The sequence below is a fragment of the Diabrotica undecimpunctata genome, chromosome 2 (genome assembly GCF_040954645.1).
Source record: "Diabrotica undecimpunctata isolate CICGRU chromosome 2, icDiaUnde3, whole genome shotgun sequence".
Taxonomy (NCBI): Eukaryota; Metazoa; Arthropoda; class Insecta; order Coleoptera; family Chrysomelidae; genus Diabrotica; species Diabrotica undecimpunctata.
Genome location: NC_092804.1, coordinates 109566799 through 109582132, shown reverse-complemented (window position 1 = coordinate 109582132; position 15334 = coordinate 109566799). Strand labels below are relative to the sequence as shown.

At 33.3% G+C, this 15334-nt stretch overlaps 1 protein-coding gene across 2 annotated transcripts in view; it reads left to right on the top strand.

Annotated features, from left to right (window-relative positions):
* Positions 1–15334, top strand: part of LOC140434772 (PDF receptor-like) — a 1054707-nt gene that overhangs the window by 1013125 nt on the left and 26248 nt on the right. For both annotated transcript variants that reach the window (XM_072523274.1, XM_072523273.1), the window contains exon 13: positions 8359–8427. In XM_072523274.1, coding sequence (XP_072379375.1) covers positions 8359–8427 — 69 coding nt within the window. The remainder of the gene's footprint in view (positions 1–8358; positions 8428–15334) is intronic.

Here is a 15334-nt window from a genome sequence, read left to right as displayed (position 1 = left end):
AACAAGACATGGAAATAAATGAGAGAATGGGACGAACAGGAAGCTTATTTAACACTATGAAAACAACATTTTTGGGGAAAAAAGAAATACCGGAGAAGGTAAAAACGGCAGTCGTTAAATCAGTAGTTAGACCTACGATCATCTATAATAGCGAGTCATGGACATTGACTGGGAGACAAAAATCTCGAGTCAATGCTATGGAAATGAGGTTTCTGAGGAAAATACCAAACAGAAAGAGGACAGACAAAATACGAAACGAAACAATCAGACAAAACCTAAAACTAGAACCAATAAACGAAAAAATAGTAGAGGGGCAACTAAGATGGTTCGGGCACGTGTTTAGAATGTCGAATGAAAGATTAACAAAACGAGTGTTTGAAACGAGAATGCAAGGGAAAAACAAACGAGGAAGATCAAGAGTTAGGTGGGTAGACGAAATCAGAAAAGAAGTTGAGAAGAAAGGATTGACATGGGAAAGTGCACGAAATCTAACACAAGACCGGATAGCATGGAGACAACAGTGCAAATCTTAGCCCCACCAGCCTTACACCTAACGGTAGAAAGGCTTAGGACTAAGTAAGTAAGTAAGTTACTTAGTCAACCCAGATACATTAAAATTAATCAGCGAAGAAAATATCGAAATATTTGTCCTTTTATTCAATCGCATTTATGATACAGGTAAAATACCCCAAGATTGGCTGGAGTCAATATTCATCCCACTACCAAAAAAGCCAAACCCACAACACTGCAATGAGTTCCGTCTGATAAGCCTTATGAGTCATGCAGTAAAAGTCCTACTAAAAATCGTACATAATCGTATCTATAGAAAGTGCGAAACAATCATCGGAGACGATCAGTTTGGATTCAGAGCCGGCATGGGAATGAGAGAAGCCCTGTTCAGTTTACTAGTTCTCGCCCAAAAATGCTACGACCAACAGAAAGATATATTTATATGCTTTATAGACTTCGAAAAAGCATTTGATAGAGTAAGACACGACCTACTATTAGAACGTTTGCAAGAAGTCGGTTTAGATGGAAAAGACATCAAATTCTTAAAAAACTTGTACTGAAACCAAAACGCCAGAGTTAGGATCGAAGGTTCCACATCCGCAGAAGTAGAAATTAGGAGGGGAGTTAGACAAGGATGTGTTCTGTCGCCTCTGCTGTTTAATCTTTACTCCGAGTTTCTATTTAAAGAAGCCTTGGAGGATTCCAAGGATGGAGTCAAGGTGAATGGCGTAAATATCAACAGTATCAAATACGCCGATGATACAGTGTTAATTGCGGATTCCGACGTAGGTCTACAACGACTCATCGACAAGACCAACTCGACCTGTGAGCAATTTGGTATGAAAATAAACATTAAAAAAACCAAAGTGATGTCAATCCGAAAAAACCAAAACGTACCTCAACCTTGCACAATAAATGGGCACATTTTAGAACAGGTCAATAGATTTAAGTACCTGGGATGTTGGATCGATAGCAGCCTAAATCCTAATCTAGAAATAAGATCGAGAATAGAACAGGCCAGAAAATCTTTCGAAAAAATAAAAAAACTGCTTTGTGATTCTCGAATAAAACTCGAAATTCGACTACGTTTATCAAAATGCTACGTTTGGTCGACTCTTCTATATGCAGTTGAAACGTGGACCCTAAAAACATCAACCGTAAATAAATTGGATGCCTTTGAAATGTGGACCTACCGGAGAATGCTCAAAATTTCATGGACATCGCATACCTCAAACGAAGAAGTGCTGCATAGAATAGGCAAGGAAAGAGAACTTTTTAACACAGTAAAAGTTAGAAAAACATCATACCTAGGCCACATACTGAGAAATAATAAGTACCAATATGCCCAACTTATAGTGAAAGGAAAAATCGAGGGAAAGAGAGGCCTAGGAAGGAAAAAACTATCGTGGCTCAGAAACATCCGACAATGGACAGGGCTAAATTTTGAACAGCTAATAAGAACAGCTGAAGATAGAGAAGATTTTAAAATTGTAGTAGCCAACCTCCATTGAGGAGAGGGCACTTTAAGAAGAAGAAGAAGTAAGTAAGTAAGTAAGTTGGTTAGTCAGGTGGGAGTGCGAGCACAGAGGGAGTTGAGGAGTAGCTGTTAGGAAGCGATGATGGAATTCGGCAGCGTTATCGTTACAACCATTTGATTAACAGATCCTTAATATTGAAACATATTATGGGATTAGTTTTTAATTAACTTGTATAACAATATGTTTATTTATTGTTTTAATTAAATAAAAGGTAGATAAGCGAAGAAAAGTTTTTTCAACTGAAGGAAAATTAATTAACTTCGAAAAACCTCGAAGTTGATGGTTGATAAAATTTTTTGTAATATAACGTTTTAGACTTACTTCGTTAAAATTAGGTTATCCAACAATTTGCTGAATATCATAAATACTAACTAATAGAATTGCACAACACGAGACAAAAGACAAACAGTTTAAAAATTATTATAAAATTTAAAAAGATTCTTCTTACGTTGGTGTGGTGTGGTGGGGAATAACATACCTTATAGCATAATATGTCTCAGAAAACGTAATAATTGAGTATTTCCATAAAACTATATTTTTATTAGATATAATGTGTATTACTGCATATACTTAAAAAAGAATAAAATTTGATAAAAATTATTGCACATTTCAAAATCAAAAACGACAAACAAACAACAAGTAACTCAAAAGATCGTCAGATCTTTCGAGAAGAATCTTCTGAAGCGACAAAAAAAATGTAAATATTTTTAAACAAAAACCAAAACAGTTGTAAATAAACGTAACAAGTAATACTAATATAATCACAAAAACAACCTTAAAAAATCATTAGTTACACCTAGTTCACGAAAATATCATTACTTGAATTATGCGTATTCTAAACAAACAAAATTCCTGAAAACATAACACACATAGCGACTCCTTCTTACTTTGTTCTGAAACAAATAACACATATTTATTTTATTATTTGACGTTTAGGCAAAGTTTCATATCATTCTTCAGGTTTATTGCTTGGTTCCTAGCACAATGTTCACGGTACCCACGGATTTTGTTGCCTGTCTTCCTTTCACCTTTTTAAAACCAGGTTTCAGTGAAATGTCAAGATTTTCCAAATTATTGTTTCGACGCTTTACTTTATAATCGTTAATAATTGACAACTTTGCCTTTGGTTATATGTAACTATTTCTAACAATGTAACTATTTCAGGTTTCCTAGCATCTTTTGTTGTATCATATGATGAAATACTAAAAGGAGAATAATTTTTTCTTTTTTCTTCGGAATGTAAGATACTAATTTCGAGTGTATTATCTACTACAAACTGTCTCTACTTTTTCATCAATAGTAAGGTACATGCGTGGCATATAGGCAGACTGATAACTGTTTATGTACTTTTTCAAAAACACATCTTATTGAACACAGTCATCTATTTTTATTCTATAAACGCTTCATATTTAAACCACAAACACGTTATCAGAATGAAAGCGTATTAGAGATATAGTTTTCTTAAAAACTAGAAGCTTTGTGCCGTAATTCGCAAAAACATTTAATTCCGACTTAATAAAGTAATCCAAATATATTGTTCTGAAGCTACTTTCTTGTGGCATTTTAAATTAATTACCGTTTAAATGGGAATAAGCCACAATTAAAGGTTAAAATACGTTTATTGACGTTTCAATTTCCACCTCGGAAATCGTTCTCAAAATACAAACATTAGTAAAAAAACAAATTTTGTTTTTTTGTTACTTAGTGAAAAATTCTTCTAATAATTTAATTTTATCTGACTCATCTATATTGACAATTCAGACATACCTTATATATTTTAAAGTAGACGACTTTAAAATGATATTGCCAATATTGTTGAGTTGCGTTCCTGGGACGACTTTACTTATAAGATAGTTCATTCGATTTCATGAAATCAACTTTAACTTGAGAATATCCGTCAGAAAAGATCATAACATGTAATTCGTCTTTAAAAAGACAAATACATGCCATGATGACAGTAAAATTCTCCTGTTAGTGATTCCATAGTAAATTATGAGGGAAAAACCAGGAAAAAAACCTCATAATACTATCCCGACATGGTAAGTATTTGATCGTGCATTTAGTTTACCTTCAATAAACACCAAATTCCGATTTTATATCTTTGTTATTTAAAAAACATAAATGATGTATTCTCTATATGTTACTGACTTACCAATACTGGTATTTTCCTTTTAATAACTTCCTCTTTCAATATGAATAACCAGATCCTACTACATTCGGCCGAGGAATTCGCGACACAATTGGTCAATTTTATGATTATCAAAAATGATTATCCTTTATCGTTTATAAATAAGGAATTTTCAACAATCGATCGAATAGAACAAAACAACTTAGAACGAGATCCTACAGAATATGCAAGGAATAATACGAGGAAAATAACAATACCATACATAAAAGGATTATCTGAAAAGCTTAAAAGGATAGGAAATAAATTCAACATTTCAACAACATTCAAAACAACAAACACGTTGAGATCTATTTTGTCCAAAACCAAACTTAACAATGAACAAGAAAGGACAAGGAATTGCATTTATAAAATACCTTGTGAATGCGATCAGTTTTATTTAGGTGAAACATCAAGACCATTAAATGTTAGAATAAGTGAACATCAATCCTATATTAAAAATAGAGAATTTGATAGATCTCAAATCTGTAAACACGCATTGGATAATGAACATAGGGTTCAATGGAATGATTCAAATATAGTCCTAAAAGAAACGGATGGTAAAAAGAGAAAAATCAAAGAAGCGGCTCTAATTATGCTAAATAAGACCAATTGTGTCGCGAATTCCTCGGCAGAATGTAGTAGGATCTGGTTACCCATATTGAAAGAGGAAGTTATTAAAAGGAAAATACCAGTATTGGTAAGTCAGTAACATATAAACTGCTAACTGCAAAAAGGGGACTTCCAACAAATTTTCATAAATTTACTTTATGCTATTATTGCGTTCTTTACACGTAAACACATCGTTTTCAACAAACAGGGGACTTCTGTGTCTATTCTAAGAGAATTTGATAGATCTCAAATCTGTAAACACGCATTGGTTAATGAACATAGGGTTCAATGGAATGATTCAAATATAGTCCTAAAAGAAACGGATGGTAAAAAGAGAAAAATCAAAGAAGCGGCTCTAATTATGCTAAATAAGACCAATTGTGTCGCGAATTCCTCGGCAGAATGTAGTAGGATCTGGTTACCCATATTGAAAGAGGAAGTTATTAAAAGGAAAATACCAGTATTGGTAAGTCAGTAACATATAAACTGCTAACTGCAAAAAGGGGACTTCCAACAAATTTTCATAAATTTACTTTATGCTATTATTGCGTTCTTTACACGTAAACACATCGTTTTCAACAAACAGGGGACTTCTGTGTCTATTCTAAGTATATTAAAAATGGCGGCTAAAATTTCTTTAACTGCAAAAAGGGGACTTTTACAGCAGAAGTTTCCTTTTTGCAGTTAATACACAGCCGCAACTGCCGCAATTTCAATAGATTTCATGGCCAATATATCTTTACCTATTATACCTGTGCAAGATCTCTACTATTACAGAAAATTGACAGTTAGTGTTTTCGGAATTCATAATTTAAAAGATGGAACGATGGTCTGCTATGTTTACCACGAAGGAGAGGGTGGCAAAGGCCCGAACGAGGTTTTAAGTCTTTTGAGTAATTATATTGAGACATACATTTTATGTGACCCTCACGTAAAAAAATTGAAAATTTTTGCTGATAACTGCGCTGGTCAAAATAAAAACCATCCTATTGCAAGGTTTATCATGACACTTGTTGAACTAGGTAAATTTGACAGCGTTGAATTGCTCTATCCGATTAGGGGTCACTCATACATGCCGTGTGATCGAGATTTTGCCTTGATCAAGACAAAGCTACAGAAAATTGACAGGCTGTATCTGATTCTAAGATATTCTTAATGTGATAATGAGTGCTTCTAAAAACCCGTCAAAATTTCGAGTACACCTGCTGAGACACGATGCTTTTCTGGACTTCAGTAATTGGTGGCCACGTTATTATAAAAAAACGTGTCTTAGTAACTCATCCTGTGGAATAAAAGTTCCCAAGGAAAGAATAATATGATTTCAAATTTCAACTTACCATCACATGAAATGCGATAGAGCGGAACCTGGCATCCTCACATGCAGTGAGTTCATTAATGGTGCCATATCTGAGAAGTTTAACCTTCGAAAAATAACCGAAGAAGTGATAGTTTTGCCTTCAACGCGAGCTTACTCTGAAAAACGCCCATTAATGGCATCCAAGGTTGAAGACATTAGAAAAATGCTAAGATTCATCGACGATGACAATATCCCATTTTGGAGGGAAATAACAGAATGGCCCACTGTCCACCAAGTTGACAATTAATACTATCGACTATTTTCTACTCCTAGTTTTTTACTTATAAAAACTGGTACTTTATATTACTTGATTATAATGGCAAATAAAGGTGTTTTCTGGCAAGTAGTGTTTATATTATTGAATTATTCCTCATAATTTTTATTTGAATTACAGTTAACTGCGAAAAGGGGACTTCTACACAACATTAAAATGTGAATATTATACAAATATAATTAAAATTATTTACCACTTATTTACATCATTGTATATAAAGTTATATTGAACATGTATACCAAGTTTCCTGATTCTAAGTGATTTGGTTATATAATTATTTAGTTTTTACCTTCTCCTATAAAATTTACTTTTATGCAGATGTCCCCTTTTTGCAGTCAGCAGTTCATATAGAGAATACATCATTTATGTTTTTTAAATAACAAACATATAAAATCGGAATTTGGTGTTTATTTAAGGTAAACTAAATGCACGATCAAATACTTACCATGTCGGGATAGTATTATGAGGTTTTTTTCCTGGTTTTTCCCTCATAATTTACTATGGAATCACTAACAGGAGAATTTTACTGTCATCATGGCATGTATTTGTCTTTTTAAAGACGAATTACATGTTATGATCTTTTCTGACGGATATTCTCAAGTTAAAGTTGATTTCATGTAATCGAATGAACTATCTTATAAGTAAAGTCGTCCCAGGAACGCAACTCAACAATATTGGCAATATCATTTTAAAGTCGTCTACTTTAAAATGTATAAGGTATGTCTGAATTGTCAATATAGATAAGTCAGATAAAATTAAATTATTAGAAGAATTTTTCACTAAGTAACAAAAAAACAAAATTTGTTTAATTTACTAATGTTTGTATTTTGAAAACGATTTCCGAAGTGGAAATTAAAACGTCAATAAATGTATTTTAACCTTTAATTGTGGCTTATTCCCATTTAAATAGTAATTAATCCAAACATAGTCTCGACTTGTTTTGGGAAGTAGGTTTTACAACTTATTGATGGTGATTGTACAAAATCAGTAATAAGTTAATTATTCGTAAATAACTTCTAACAATCAACAAAACAATTTGCTTCTTTTGCGTGTAGTACTTGCGTGGAACCTCTTTATACTGTGGTGTAGTTTTACATCAAGAAGATGAGAAGTGAAATGATCGTACTGACCCTTACGTGGGCTACTTACATTTTCTTCAATTTCCTGTTCTCGTAGAGTTGTATTTTCATTTTCATAGTCATGTCATCTTACTCTGATTACGTATTATGAGAACTTAGTAATATTGTCGAGATATACTTTATCTTCGTCATCAGAAATAGTTATTTACTTATCGCTTTGGATTTCTCTTCACATTTTTTGTACAAAGCCATAACAAAAAATATAAAATAACGTTAAAATTAAAACGAATGATTCTGTATTAACTAACGACTAATTTCTAAATCGACTAAGGTATGCTAGTGATGTGGTAGGGTGTGAGAAACCCGTTAGATATTTTTTGATCTTTGTCTAAGTGTAACGGAACGAAATTATGGAGATATCATTATGAGATGATATAATTATGTTACAGTTACAACTACTAAGGGATAGAGAACAATGAGATACAAAAAATATACCATGTCGCTTAGAAAGAATACACACAACACATTAACGGGCAGGGTCAATCACTAATGACAATAGAGAAAACATGACATTAAAACGTAGTTAAAAAAGTTTCTGATCTAAAAAATAGTTTATTATTTTATTAAAAGCAGGCCGATAAATTCAGGGATTTAACATAAAGTGGTGCTTTTCTAATGCATGGTCAATACACATAAAAGTACTTAATTTAAACACGTAAAAGTTTATAGAAAAACATGTCAGGTTATTTCAAAACATAAGCCACGTAATTTTTGCAAATTGATAAGTTTAAGGATTAAAAATTCACGCTGTTATGCATTTTTAGCGGTGAAACTTCAAAATGGGTATTTTGTTGCAAATATAAAAGACCTTCCACCGATGAAACGGAGATTCGGTAAGTAAAAAATCAATAATTTATATCTTGTATGTTTCCGTAACTGTTGCCACTGAATTAGTCAATGTAATAATTTTTTTCTAGTTAACTAAATTGTCAAAAAAGTAATAAAAATGGATTTTCTTTATCTAAAATTAGTCTCATATTTCTCTTTTGTTTATGAATTTAATTAACTTCTTAAGTAGACAAATTGGTCGTAGATAATTACATCCTTGACTGTGTTTTCACTTTTGACCAATAATTATTTTTTGAAAAATAAAAACAATTAATTTTTGGATCTACCTGGTTTTAAGACCAACTTTAGTAATGTATCTGGTTTTGCAACCAATTGTATGTATATATATCTGGTTTTGAAACAAACTGTAGCTGATTTATATGAATTTAAAAACTAAGTATTAAGAAAAGATTTAAAACTAAGTATCAAGTTTTTTGCATAAGTTTGAGCTATTTATAATATTAAATTAATATATTAAATTCTTAATTTATAAAAAAAAATAAAATAAAAATAAAAGTGCAATTTTTATATTTTTCATTTTGTTTATTGAAATGCAACGAAATCGACTGGTAAGATTACTAAGCCGTCTTCTTCAGTGAGGTGTTGGCACATGTCGTCATCGTTTTGGTTGTAGTCAGCTGCAAGCTGATCACGTTCTACGATCCTTTTGTAATATTCAAGAGTGTCTACAGACCTCCAATCTTCCCCGAAATGGTTTTCCAGTAACTTCCCTACATTTGTGGCTTTTAGCTCGGAAACTGTCCCTGTTTTTGTAGCAATGAGCTAAGGATCATTTATACCTTAAAAATTACTTCCCTTCTTACAAAATTTTTTGTATTGGCAAAAATCTGATCTATACTTAACCTCTCCTTTGATACGAACATCGCTGCCCTTGGAACTTCGTTTAAAGTGGATCCTTTTCGAAGGATTGAAGTGGAAGTGCCACTGGGCAGGAGGTCGCACCACGTCGAAGTTTGATTTCCAATCATAGTTTAAGCCATACAGTTTAATCAGTTTTATATTGAGAAAAAAACTTCAAAGTATTCAGCTGGTTCAATAATCACTGGTTGTCTTTTGATCTTCTTGATTCTACCAAATACCTGATCGGCTGGGAGAAAAGAATGGCCCACTATAGGAAACACAAACTTTGCTCTTTCCACAGTTGCAGGAGCTTTTTTTCAACAGCCAAAACGCTATCATACTCATCATAAAATAATTTTTATTTTGCCCTTCACATCCATCGGAGGCAAGGCAATAGCAGATGCTATTTCATTTGTACTTTTTTCGTGTTGGTCTTCTGTCCAGTAGTTTATGAATATATTTTCTTTGGTTTGGTTGCATTTTGAGTCACCAACTACAATGGTTAAATTCTAGATGTAGAGTTGTCTTGAGTAATAAGCGTTTTGATCTGGCATTTTGTGTAGGACTTGATTTTTTTGACAATCGAAGGATACCGTCAATAATTCGCTCCGTTTTTCTTTTAGAAGATGATAGAAAGCCTTTGTTTTTAAATTGTGTACTCTCTTTTGCGCCATCAAGTTTGTTTTGGTTTGTACGTCATCACAATGCTTAATTCTTTCATCCAAGGAAAGGCATGTGGAGCATTCATCAGTCCTTAAGTTACCAAATCCCAAGTTAAAATTTGTATTAAAAACATATTTAAAATACGATTGTTTTACTCGGTCCTCCTTTTGGGTCTCAGCGTTGTAGAGGCGGCGCCACATTTTCTTAACGTTCAGATCTGAAGTTAGATACTGGCAAGAAGTAGTTTTGGATCTACAACAAGGGCTTTCAAGTACATTAAACTTTTTGATAAAAGTGATAATTAATTCTCTTTTTCCTAAAAATAAATTGCTCTTCCGATTGTCGCTTCTTTTTTCTTGTGGTAGATCACCGGTGTTAAAGTTTCTAGTTAGAACACGCAGCAAACGATTGGGCTTGATTCTCAATGTATCTAAAACCGCCTTTTTACACACACGGACTCTTTTCTTCGAGGACTTTTTGTATACAATGTAATTAGCACTCATTTGGTTTTTTCCTCTTGCGATGTTTAAGATTTTACAAGATTTTGTTTAAAACCAAAAATATAAAATAAACGAGTCTTGATATATTTTCAACTCGTTTAATATTTTTATAGTTTTGTAAAATTGACTATGGGAATATCTTTGGTCAGTGCATGTAAGTTCTTGGCAGTGATATGCCTTTTCCTTCTTTCCGTGATTGCAAGTAATTTTCTTCGGCAATACATCTGAACCATATGCTACCCATAATAATAAATTATCAATACCATATAAATCGGTTAAAAACACTTTGAATCCTAAAAACCAATGAGGCCTCTTGTTCTCACATTGACTTCAGGCCACGACCTTAATCCACCACTGCATATAACACAAAGTTTTCAAAGAAAATAAAAAGTATATGCAATCTTCAATAGCTTTACCTTTGCCTCTTTTCTCGTGCTCTTTTCCAACTCTCAGGTTCTTTTCTCTTCTTCCTGACAGAGTCAGGACACTCTACAAGTTGAGTTTCCATCAAAAAACCGAACAAAACAAACCAAAATAATACGAAAACACGTCTTATCTCAATAACAGCAACAAAGCAACAATAACCATACAACGGAAAGCTACGCGACGTTGGCGCACGATCCCTGCGCTGCGGCTGGCGGAAAGCCCTCGCCTGAGCGGATCTACCTGGTTTTGTTACCAACCTTGACTTTAGCTATCTAATTCGAATAGGATGTACAGTACATTGTTTTGAACATTCTTACTTGGCACACATATGGATCCGTATTTTAACTCAATAAAAATAACAAAAATAAAATCTGAAAAAAATGGATGAACCTGGTTTTAAAACTAGATGGCTCAATTAACAATAGGTAATAATTAGTACAACGAGAACATTTGAGATAACATATTCCTCAATAGGCGGGGCAACGAAGCACTAAGCCTGGCAATTTTTCGCAGAAAAATTAATCGCTATGCAACGTTTTGTATTTGATTCGGGAAAGTATTAGGAAAGTTTGTAAATAAAATTCATGGTGGTTTAAAGCAAATAGAAAATTAAAAATTGGCAACTCGAAAAAATATCGACAGGAATGAGTTCTCGGGGTTTACAGAATTTTGTAACTCGAGATTTTTGAGGTCGCCGAATAGGAATATGATAACGACGATGATCTTAGATCTACCTGGTGTCCAGAGTGAACCTCGTCTCCTGAAGTATGTTAATTTTAATCAAAATCAGACGACAGTCATTACTTGGGGTTTCTCAAGGTCGCTGAAAATAAATATGATAACTAGAATGTTCGTCATGCTATCTGGTGACCAAAAGTCAAAAGAAGGTCCTGAAGTGTTATATGTGATCTATTCTTTTAGATTATGGTTTTAAGACATAGACATTAAAACCACGATACTTAACAAATTAGTAGCATTCGAATTGTGGTACAATCGACGGATCCAATGTGGTGCTATCGACATAAAATATCATGTATTTCGCACATTTTAAATGAAGGTGTTCATAAAATAATTTATTCAGATAATATCATAAAAAGAACAAAAATAGAATAGTTTGGCCATATAATTAAAAGACCCAAATACCATCTACTTTACCTTCTAATACAAAAAAAGTAAAAAGAAAGAGATGAATTGGTCGAAAGAAACTTTTATGGCTGGGTAATATTAGACAATGATGTTATGCCACAGTAGAAGAATAATTGTTTAGCGCAGCAGCCGATCGAGGAAGATTTCAGGAAATTTTAAACATGATGACAATCAACGTCTAAATATGGACACGGCACATAAAAAAGCAGATAATTGATGTATAGTGGTTGATAGTCGCGTTCGATCGAATTTTTTTTTCTAAATCGATTAAGCATGTAGGCCAGTTTGTTGTATTGTTTAGATGTCTTGACTATTTGTGTGATCCTTGTTGTTTATTTGGTATAATAGGTATTTTTTCTCTTTTCTATCCTTTTTCCGAGCTGCCGTCAACAAAGTTAGTATAACCAATTTGATAGCCAACGCACGATAATCGAGAAGGGCACCGGAAGAAGAAAAAGAAGACTGGATTTTAAATAGTATCAAAATGGAGCTTAATAGGTTTATTTCTTTATCATTACTTGTGCCGTTTTTTTGCCTATCTCAAGCAGTTTTATCATAATACTGGTTTCTTATTCCTCAGGCATTGGTCTTAATCTTATGACTTTAACCTGATTGTTAACTGTTGTATTTTCTGTAATTCGCCCTGTTTTGTACGCTTATAAAATATCTATTAGCTTATTTGCTATTTCACATTTCCTTTCCTTAACCCTAACCTTAACCTTTACCACTCAACATAATTTTATAATTCAAACTAAATTAGTTCTTTAATTTAGCCTTTATTTGATATTGCAGATTGACCTTTATTTACTGAAGATTATGTATATTTTTCTTAAAGAAAAAGTATTTTATGGACATTAATCTCTTAATCACTTTTTTTTATATTATGAGACTTGTAAATATTACTAGAAATGAATTATTTAATGGACTAAGTAAACCTTATTGTTTAGCTTACATGACTTGAACCGGAGACGTGATACAACAACAATTATTACAGAACTGACTATGTTAACAACAAACGGAAATAAAAGGTTGGTTCTTTTGGTTGTTGATACACTACAGTTCTAGAAAATCCCTAAGTAAACTGATTAAATATTATTAGGTATTTGTTTGTAATTACAATAGTTATATATAGGAATCTTTTATATGCCTCTTTTACAAATGAGATCCGTCTTTAATAAATGCAAATTTATACTAAATACAGATTAAAGATCGCTGCACGGCAAATTACGATACAGACTGTATCTCGTAAATTAACACATATGTTCTATAAAGTTTTTTCCCAGTAATATGATAGTATCTTCAATAATGTTGTTAGAATTTTAAAAAAGAATACCACTCAAGCTGACACCAAAAAGAATGGAAGAAATGTCAGCAAATCTGTTACTGGTGGTGGCCATAGCTAATTGACTAGATACTCGCTTACAACGCCGGACGGTCCGTGTTCAATCCGGCAGATACTAGAAATTTCTCAATTTATAATTTAACTGAGCCGCCACTGTGCTTCTCCGATGGGTCCCGGCTACTTAGCTAATGTTTATCACTAAAAACTAACCAAAACCTCCGATGACGACATTATTTCAATCACTCCCAATCATATTAAATTATAATGAAATATGGGACTTTCTAGTCAATACTCTTCATGTTAACCATTATGTCAATACCCAAGTACCTGATACGGGAGTCTATACCCGTGCTACCCAGGTACCCGGCATTGTTTCGGTAAACTTCGCTTGTACATTCCGAAAATAACAGACAATTGGGATTTTTCTTTGTTTGCTATCAATGTTTATTTAACTGTGCTTACAAGTTGTTAATATTTTTGTGACTATATGCGTGTTTTATGTTGTAATTACTTGTAATAATGGCAAGAAGAGAAGTGAGTGCTAGCGAATTTAGAAGGTAAGTTATTACTGTTTATTTTTACAATGTTTTATACATAGATCATTCAATTTTAGAATGACGTATGAAAAGCAACAGAAGTACTTGCAACAATTTATAGACGATATAGATGAGGAAGTAGACAAAATATCGAAAACCAGGAATCAGATGAGGACTATGTCTCGCAAAGCAAACCGGATGGAAATGAAGCTTCTGACGTAGAGGACGTTTTTACTGATATCAATAATAAGATTAAAATCGATATCGACGGCGACGATAGTAGTGATGAAGATTTTGACGATTTTCAAGAAAGTTCTTCCCAAAGTGATGTTCTGGTTGAAAAAGATAAAACGATTTGGCAACGAAAACCGTTTACTGCAAGTCGAACACTGAAACGTAACCTTTTGCGTGAAAAAACGGGTCCAGTACGTTCTACTAAAACTCTTTCGATTAGAGATACATTCAAATGTGTTTTCAGTGACGTAATGTGTGACATAATTATACGCGAAACCAATCGAAAAGCTAATAGCGTTTGTGAAAAGTAAAATGTTGAAAACCCCGACAAACCTCGAAATGTTTGGAAGTCACTCACAACAGAAGAATTTGATGCATACTTAGGTATTCTTATTACAGCAGGAGTACGGCATTCAAATTCAGAGCACTCGAAAGATTTATGGAAAACAGACTTTTATCCTTTGTACCGAGCAAGTATGGCCATAAATCGCTTTTGGAGCATCAGCAGATTCTTACGGTTTGACAATGACAAAACACGTGCAGAACGTTTGCAAAATGATAAAGCTGCAGCTATTACAGATATATTCCATCTTCTCAATGATAATTTACGTCGTAACTATGTACCGTCGGATTCTCTTACTGTGGATGAACAGTTATTTGCTTTTAGAGGTAGGACACGTTTCACGCAATATATGCCAGCAAAGCCTGCCAAGTATGGCATCAAGGTTTGGTGGGTTTGTGACGCCAATAATTCGTATCCTCTAACTGGACAAATTTATACTGGAAAAAATTCGACTGGACGTGAAACTAATCAAGGTAAATGCGTAGTAAAAGATTTGTGTTACCGATACAAAAATTCTGGACGAAACATAACAATAGATTCATTTTTTCACAACTCTTCCACTAGCCCGTCTCCTGTTGTCTTAGAATTTATCATTAGGTGGTACTTTGAAGAGAAACAAACCATATATTCTACAAGAAATGCTGTCTTCGCCAGAGCGTGAGCCTGAATCGTCATTACACGGATTCAGTGCAGATCGTGTTACTATTTGTTCATATGTACCAAAAAAGAAAAAAAGCGTTATCTTGCTGTCAACAATGCCTGACAACGATAATGTAAGTGGCCCAAAAAATTAACCCGAAATAATTCAGTTCTATAATACAACTAAAGGAGCCGTAGACAACATGGACAAAATGGTTTCTC